The sequence below is a fragment of the Hoplias malabaricus genome, chromosome 7 (genome assembly GCF_029633855.1).
Source record: "Hoplias malabaricus isolate fHopMal1 chromosome 7, fHopMal1.hap1, whole genome shotgun sequence".
Lineage (NCBI taxonomy): Eukaryota > Metazoa > Chordata > Actinopteri > Characiformes > Erythrinidae > Hoplias > Hoplias malabaricus.
The window spans coordinates 23,089,864-23,099,099 of record NC_089806.1 but is presented as its reverse complement, the minus strand read 5'-3'; the positions used below and the strand labels follow the sequence as shown (position 1 = coordinate 23,099,099).

The window sequence follows — 9,236 nt, the reverse complement described above, 5'->3', positions numbered from 1 at the left end:
TCTCAAACATAAAAATGGTACCTTTATGCGTGTGAAAAAAACATCCAACAATAAAACACAAATCACAGGTAACTTATTCAAAGCCTGCATTATAAACATGAACATGGTACCTTTACTTCAAACCAGTGAATGATTATGGCTATGACAAAACCTGCATTTCAAATAAAATAAAAGATAACTCCTTCAGTAGGTTCTTAAGAATTATGAAGGGAATTTGTCTTTAAACAAAATAAACAAAAAAACAACAACATTTTTTTACTTAAATCAGACCCATCAAATAAAACATTTATTTTCAGAGACAATCTTCCAAATGCACTTAGTTTCCTTTAATGTCAAGGAGATCCCCTCTCTCTTTCAGTGCACTTATCCTGGTTTGATTTGGCTCAAGTAAACACTGGTCTTCACAAAGCTTAGCAAACTTTTGCAAGTTGCTACCCTTTTTGAAATTAACTCTCAAGGCACGGAACATTTCAGGATTAACCACTGCCAACTCTGCTATAGAGACCTGGTTAACGATTGTGTTTCTGTCCACATGTGTCCTGCAGTATGCCTCCGTCTTCGTCAAACCTTGCTTCACCAGCTCCAAAACTTTGTTGTACCGCTTGATGGAATCTTCAGGTGTTCTCACTGAAACATATGTAAACATACCCAACACACACACACAATGTACAGTTATGATTTAAACAATTGTAAAATACATGACAGTGACTTCTACCCATTTTTAAACTGAAACAAAGAGTCCATGCTAGGTATGCATGCTATCCCAGAAATGTATTGTATGTTCTGTGTCTCATTTGCATTTTAAGTTGTATAGCCAGAGGTGTGTAGTTGAAATCATGTGGAAGTTATGATACACTTTATTGCAAAATGCATTAGCTTGTTACTGCACTGGTATGCAGTGTAATGCTGGAACAGTAAAGGGCCATCCACAAACTGTTCCCACAAATTTGGGAGCAAAAAATTGTCCAAAATATCTTGGCGTGCTGAAACATTAAGTGTTCCTTTCACTGGAACTAAGGGGCAGAGACTAACTCCTGAAAAACAGCCACACACCATAATCCCCCTCCACCAAACTTTACATTTGGCACAATGCAGTCAGACAAATCCCGTTCTCCTGGCAACTGCCAAACTCAGACTCGTCCATTGGATCGCCAGACGGCGAAGCATGATTCACAGAGAGTGATTGGAATACCTGAATTCAATTATTTGGATAAGTTAGTGAATACTTTTGGCAATACAGTGTATTTTATTACCTCGTTGATTTTATTACTGAAATGTACCTGCTGGACTAATCACAAAATCCAAGTGATTACAACAAATCTTTTTATCCGGAACTTTTGTAAACTACCCACCTCTGGTTATAGCTCAGTTATTGGCAATGTTAACATACCTCGGCTGAAATAATCAGTCTTCAGTTTCTTTGATTTCTTTTTCTTTTGCTTCTTCTTTTTGAGTGAGGCCTCTGAATCCTCTGAATCAGAAGACTCTGATGAGTCTGTAGAAGTTGGGGTATGCTGAGGTGCAGACAACCAAAGAGTTGATGGCTGAGGTGCTGCAGATGACTGGAGCTGATGCAAATCACCTAGCTTCAATTTCAGAGCTACGACAGAAAGCATTTAAATTATATTGGGTTTTTGTCCAACCAGCCATCTACACTTAATACTATTATTAATGGTCCTTATGATGCATCATTCTTTAGTTCATGAAACTAATACAAACTAAATGCAACTTTAGAAACACAATCTCAGAAATTTGCAGTGGAATGGTCATTTCAATTTTAATTCTTAATGCAAACATGCCATTAAAACAACTGTAACACCCGGTAACAGCAAGATTCTCCCTCTGCATCATTTTTTATGAATTATTGTAATGTTTTATTTTTTGCTCATCCAATGATTTATCAATTTAATAACTGATAAGCTTTCATGATTAAGGCAGTGCATTCTGACTAATTTTGATATTTGAATATCTGGAAAGATTAATGAACAAATTTCCAGTTCAATGCAAGCAAAGAAAAATGGCAAAAACATGAAAATATGTTTAACCATTCAAAAATAATACATGAAATGGTATTTCTCATATTGGATGTGTGGCGGAGACTCCCACTTCAGGTAAAGACTGAAACAGCTAACCTGTATAATTCTGGACATGGACTCATCTTCGTCTTTTACACAAAGAATTTTCTCCATAATGAACAATGTGCCAAAATGTTATTTTGTCAGAGAAATATATTTTCACTGTTTCTGGACCTAGCTAATGTAAGCTAATGTAGTTAGACTAGTTACCAATAAAGCTGGGTTAGAGCCTGATGTATTCATTATCTTTGCATTCTCAAACAAGTCTTAACTACACATACTTGGCAATGTGTTTGTGACAACTTGAACAAACATGTTTACTTATGTAATAAACTCAAGCTAAACCTTCAAAAGTGGCATCACTGAATTGGCCTGCCTAATTTCTCCATTTCCTATGATGAAACATAACCCTGTGCACGAATGTCAGCCACAAGTGATGACAAGAAGAGGATAAGAGCCATGAGAGAGGGTGGGAAGATGAGGAGAGACATGAGTGGCACCCAAGCCCCAAGAACTGCTTCCCGAGTCTTGCTTCCAGTTTCACGGCAAGGCCACCGTACAATGTATGACATTTTATCCTATAGGCCAAGCAGAAGACTGGGGGTAGCAACAGGGAGGCAAAGCAATGGACGGTCTTTCCCTCTTGGCTAAGGTGCTCACAATGTCCTAAATGAGAGCCAGCTGATGCTGGTTTGGCTTGGGTAGCATGAGTGCCTTTAAAAGAAGCAGAGAGGTAAGAGCAACAAAAGCACATACTGACAAGCTAAAACGCTTGTGTTTAAAGAAAACACAGAAAAGTCTAGGTAGAAGCCATTAAAAAATGGCAGTTTTTTTTGGTTTGGTTTCTTTGTTTTGTGTGTGATAATAAAGTTAAAATGACCGTTGAAACCCACAACCCTAACTCCAGTGTCCTTCCTCCTCCCAAAGTAGCACAGGCCATGCTACAATTAGATATTCAAATATTGTAAACAGGTAGAATGCACATTTTGAGGGTGCTGACTTGGAACGCAATAATTTACATAGTTTGCATACTTACTGTCCTCAAGCCTCTCACGAAGATAATTTCTTTCTTCTACTAAGGATGCAACCTTTTCTTCCAGACTAATGATCTTCACCTTCTGCATCTCTAGTGTCTGTTTTGCGTTTTGAAATGCAGATTGGACAGTAGGAGCAGCTTGAAAATCAAATCAGAAAAAGTCAGGAATTTCAGTTTTAGTTTTTTTGCTAACATACCATAATGAAAAAAATCATGTCAAGTATACTATTAAAAATGATGGTCATTCAAGGGTCCTATAGAAAAGTAAATGGTTCTATATAGAACCATGAACACTCAAAGAACCCTTTGTATGATTAAAGGGCTCTTCAAATTTATGGAGAATGTATTGCAGAGTGTTTGATACAGAACCTTTTTGAAAAATGTTCTATGTAGCACCAAACAGTGTGTTGCTATTGTTACGATGTCATGTTTTTAGTAATAAGAACCCTTCTCAAAAAGTTCTATAACAAACCCTTTACAGCACATTGTCCATCAATGTGAAGAACACTTTCATATTGCAAAGAACCCTTTAATTAAGCAAACAATTGATTTTAAGAGTGAAATTAGGTCACTAGTCAAATTATCTGCTATTTGTTATTTCCAGCATGAATAAACATACAAAATAAACACATATAGTAATTCCTACAAAAAGGTACTGGCTTCCTTGCAAATCAAAATGCAGATTATGTTAATATCTTCTCACAATACAAATTCACTTGTTCTATTAATTTCATATCACCGTCTTCTAGGTGATCAACTGAGAAAATATACATACAAGTTTGACTTTCCTTCATCTGTTCTACAGGTTCAGTGGTTATTGAATGATGGTCCTTAACTAGCACAAGGCATAAACATGAAGAGAAAACATTTAAACAGTAACCTTTTGCATCCTTTACAATTATACTAGCAATATTTCCAAAATTCATCTAATTAATTTCAGCAAGTAACTGTTTATATAAATAACTTCCTTTGTACATTTGTGCATTATATCTTAATCTTTAACAAGAGAATGAATTACAGGGTTCCCACCCATATGTTATAATTTGGTGGCACAACGTTATGTGGTCAATGGAAAAGTATATTTTGACCATATAAAATGCGCAATTATGAGCGCTATAACAATGCAGAGAAAGTGAGTAGCAACAACAACTCTTGCATAAAATTGCAAAAAACTACTACACGTAACTAGTAAATTTGTGTTTGCTGAGTTTGCTTCCTCTTAGTTTGAAAGAATGCCTAGATGTGGTTACACCTCTGATTCATCTAATGTTTACTTAACAGGTTAGTACTGAGAAAATTTTTAACAAGACGTCATGTGTTAAAGTCTTGGTGTTTTTGCTACAGTGTGAGAAACACTAAAATATATATATTATGTGTGTCACAATGGACAAAAACATGTCATGGAGTTAATAAAGTGATATTATATTAAACTGGCCACAGTTGTCTATACTGACTAAAAAAAATCACACTGCTCTGAAATACAGAAAATGCCAGTACGTTTATCAGCATGTTCTGCAGTCTGCTTCACCGCTTTCCTCCCTGAGGTGGTGGGTAGATCTGAAACAATTTAAAATGTACAAATATGTAAAACAAACACACACAAAAAAAACACTATTATTGTTTTTATTATTATCAATGATGGTGTGATTATTTGAACACTTCACCTAATTGTGGATTTTTGATAGTTTTAGAAGAACGGCTGCTAATTCTTACACAGACTGTGAGTCTCAAACAATTCAGCATTTTTACTCTTGTTGGAACCATATCTTGAAAAGTTGTCTTACTAATGCTGCAGTGTTAACTAACTTTGACATCTGTGTACAAATCAACTAGGTGAAGAAACTGACAACCACTGGATACTGTTAACAGGCTCTCTTTATCTGATCTTATTTCAAAACTCTATATTGGTACTATAATCTGTCATTATTAGACTAGCCTGACAAAATCAGCTGTTAACAACTAATGATCAATGCTAAATGAGAGCAGGTGAGATAACAAGAACTTACCAGCTCTCAATCTTAGCATATGTCTTTTTTTTGTATATTTTATGAATGCATATTTTAACTGTCTCTAGTCTTGACTGTATTCCTAAACAAAAAGAAAGTGTATAGCCTAGTGTCACTTACAGAATGATTCAGAAAAGCTTCCAATAAATAAATATTTATCTTCATCATCATCATCATCATCATCTTTTCCGCTTTTCCATTTCAGGGTCGCGGTATAAATAAATATGTTTAAAATTTATTTATTACTCAGTATACTATTGTATTATTCAAAAATTCTACCGGCAACATTATTAAAATTCATTCAGCACCCAAACCTGCCAAACTAGTCCGCGGGAATTTCACTCCACAAATCTAGCTATAAAGATTTGCAGTCCAAGACAAATGCTATGCTAACAATAAGCAAATTTAAGTTAACCTACCCGGTTCTAAAACTTCTTTCCGAACATGTTTGGGGGCAGGTACCTCTGCAGTATGTAAAAAAGACAAAAAGAAATGAGGTTAAAATAAGTTGGGATGCTGCAAGCTGTAACTACATGCTAAATACCCTTGGCTAGAAGCAAATATTATAATTATAATTGAAAAGTTTATGAAAAACTATTAAAAGTGTGTATGCAAATATTAAAACATTTCTAAAGCTACAACACACCAAATGGAAAAGTAAACAAACATTAGCAGTAGTATACAGTGGTGTGTTGAACATTCCATCATGTCCAAAGCTAGCTAGCTATGTCAGAATTAACTAGAACTAGCTGGAGAGTTTACAATTTCAGACAAGCTAAGCTACTACGTTAGGAAAAGGGGAAAACACTTTCAAAGTGTTGTGTACTCTACGACAACTTATGACACAAATTTCACTCGTTTACTAACCATATACATCGCTGGTATATTTTGCTGACGCTTTGCTAGACCGTTTTATTCTCCTGCTCGCCATTTCCTCACTGCACTCCGCAGGAACTTGGCGCGCTTCTGCTGCGGGGCGTAGAGTTTCTAGCTAACTTTTTTTTTTGTCGCGGGGGTTCATGATTGGTAAAACAGTGGCGGGTTGTCTTTCCAATCGAATATGAAGCTCGGGTGGGTCTTGGAGATCTTTGGTGTTATCCCAGTTTGTAAAAACTTCCAGAGTAGGTGCCGTTCCATTAATTTGTACTTTTCTTAAAATATGTATAATGCTTACACTCCTCTCCATTATATCAGTGGTACGCACGCCGGGGTTTCTCTCCTGCTTTAGTATAGAACGTGAATGTAATGAACCTAACCAGAGAATTATTACATCTTCTAATTCGTGTCCCTGGTAGAAGAAACACTAAGCTCATCAAATGGCTGCAGAAAAGAAAGCTGCTAGCAAATACAGTCAAGTGCCCAAGATGTAGTCAAGATATGAAGATGAAAAAACGAAATGATACCTCAGATGGCCTTGTGTGGTGAGTTTTCTTTTTGTTTTAAATATTACTTTATTGCTTTTTTCTTCTATGTACTAGATGGACATTAAGAAAATGTTGTGGTAAGCTACCGTTCTTTAATAAGTTAATTAGGAATTTTATGAATATGCCTTTACCTTGGTGTACCTAATACATAGCTAGTAGTTAAATTAAAATTTGCAATATGTAACTGTAACATCAAACTGCACCCAACAGGGTAAAAAGAAAATCAAGTACTGACACTTTTCATATGCAGCAAACCCAACAAGCAAAAACACATGCTTTGGGTCTGTTTTAGATGAAAATTCTAGTGTCTTTAGAGCAGTAAAAGCACCGAATGCTATATTTTTTTAATGTTATATATTGACAGCTAATTTAAAGATTTTTTTCTACATAAGGTTTATTTAAGCAACACTCAAAATATAATTTTTTTTGTATTCCCATCATGAATTTGCCCAGCATAAGAGACATGTAAGTCATGTGTACATATCCTCATTCCAATAATATATTATATAAACTGAATTTAAGTACCTTGTGCCAGAAAGTATCCCTTATTTTTAAATCCAAATGTTGACAGGTATGGTTTGCAGTAGATTTTGGATCATTTAAAAGTTCTGTAAATACCCTGATATTACAAGGAACATATACATTATATAGTGAAACTCTGGAACTGAAATGCAAAAGCTCATTTTGGATTAAATAAATTAATATAAAAATGTATAATTATTTGTAATTACATCTTTTTATTTTTTACTATACCTTTAAAGGGAATGCCGGCATAAAAGTCATAGAGGCAAAAAATACAGCCGGACTCTGAGAGTGGGATCTTTTTTTGAAAAATCCCATATCAGCTTGTTGTCATGGATGACATATGTTTACAGGTAAGTCTAAAATAATGGAATGTGTAATTCAGTGATTTGATTGTAATAGATGTTGACATACAGTACACCAAAACCTGATGGTTAATCTTTCACACTTTCACATACTATTTTCTGATTAGTTTCTGTATAGTTTATATTAAACTCAAACTATTGTTTCTATAGTGTAGGAGAACAGTCTTTGTTTAAAAATAAATATACACTGCTCAAAGTGGAGATGATAAAATGGATGAACAAAGAATATAGATATTTGTATATTGTAGCAATGTAATGCAATCCATAAATTCAACCTCACCAAAATGTGACTATGTTGGCAATGGAATATATCTGTTCAGTGGTTAGAGATGAGTTTTTCTGGAGGTTTCTTAGTGTCGTTTTTTGGCATTGAATTTTGGGTTTCTCTAACATAAAAAGTTTACTTTGAAAAATCACACATGAACATTAAAAATACCTGATGAATGGACTTTGCAGGTTCTCTCAAGGCTTGCACCTTAGGCAGGTGGACATGATGCAAGACGGAATTGCAAAAAGCTCTAGGACACTGTCCAAGATGGCTTCGGTTCTAAGGAATATCTGCCACCGTGCAATGAAACGGTATACCAGAAAACATGGGCAGATAATTGGAGGTGAAAGAGAATTTGCTGTTCTGGATGAAAGCAACTTTTGCCACAAGCGAAACGTGAGTGAATGAGATTCATCTTAAACTTGGTATATTTATTTTTCTTCTTATAAGACTTGGGGTAGTTTTGCTAAAACATATTTGAATACCTTGAATATTTGAATACATTAAATTCATAGGTCAGGCCTGGTGATCATAACAGTCAGTTGTAACAGTCCCCAGTGATGGTAAACTAGGGCTGTAACTATGCATTGAGATATTGTGATGAAAATGTGCATTGTAGAGGTGTAACAGAGTCTTGTGTAGTACAATGACGTTTGAAAAAAATCAGCACCAATCACGTCCAGCTCTAGAGTCATTAGAATGTTGTGTAACAACATAATTGTCATTATTTTTCATCATTCAAATTTTGTTCAAGATACTGTGAGAATACCAAATTTTGGAGCCAGTATCATGAATTGAATTAAATTGTGAGCTGTATTGTTATACTCCTAGTAAACCTAACTTATTGCTGGTTTAAAAATGATTTATTTATTTATGTATTTCATGCAAACTCTAGCAAGACACTAGTATTTACACATATTAACATATCAGACATGTTCTACGTGCTACGTGAAATTAAATCTTACATTAATACCATAGTTATTGTATCTAACATATGAGATTGCTCTATAAATACTGTTAAGCTGTGCTGATTGAATATGGGAGCTGCATTCTAGGTTCTGGGAAAAACAGTAAGTCAGGTCTTGTAGGTGAAATGTAGGTTTCAATTAGTTATTTTTCTGGAAACAACAGCAAATGTACAGAGATAAGGATAATAGCACTTGCAGCACTTTTTTTTTTATTTTAGACAGTTTCAGACATGAGAGTAAACAGTAAAAATCATGCCTGAGTTGTTGAATAAAAGGCAAAGAAATAAACCCACCACTCAATCGTCCAGTTTGGTTGTAAAAAAAATTTAATCAGTCATAACAAAAATCATGAGCAGTGTATCTTTGTACATCCCTAAATAAAGATGAATTAGTTAGTTTTTATTCACTTCCAAAAGTCCTGCCTAATGTTTATGACTGCACAGAGAGTTTGTCCCAAAAAGTACAAACAAAAACACAAGAACACAAGAAGTCACTCTGGCCTCAATCCAACAGGCCTACATGATCTTAATCCATTAATAAAATCTTATTCCAACAGTATGGTCGAGGAAGGA

At 34.9% G+C, this 9,236-nt stretch overlaps 1 protein-coding gene and 1 long non-coding RNA gene across 2 annotated transcripts in view; one reads left to right on the top strand and one right to left on the bottom strand.

Annotated features, from left to right (window-relative positions):
* LOC136702654 (uncharacterized) overlaps positions 1–3,726 on the bottom strand; it is a 3,848-nt gene extending 122 nt beyond the window's left edge. The window contains exons 1-3 of the mRNA XM_066677804.1: positions 3,112–3,726; positions 1,391–1,600; positions 1–627 (exon numbers count right to left, since the gene is read on the bottom strand). The exon at positions 1–627 is cut by the window's left edge and continues 122 nt beyond it. Coding sequence (XP_066533901.1) covers positions 317–627; positions 1,391–1,600; positions 3,112–3,199 — 609 coding nt within the window. The 5' untranslated portion in view covers positions 3,200–3,726 and the 3' untranslated portion in view covers positions 1–316. The remainder of the gene's footprint in view (positions 628–1,390; positions 1,601–3,111) is intronic.
* Positions 3,727–6,427: 2,701 nt separating this feature from the next.
* On the top strand, positions 6,428–8,017 carry LOC136701771 (uncharacterized). Its single transcript, XR_010803860.1, has 3 exons — positions 6,428–6,538; positions 7,303–7,416; positions 7,885–8,017. It is a non-coding gene; the product is annotated as an uncharacterized lncRNA (long non-coding RNA).
* The last annotated feature ends 1,219 nt before the right edge of the window (positions 8,018–9,236 follow it).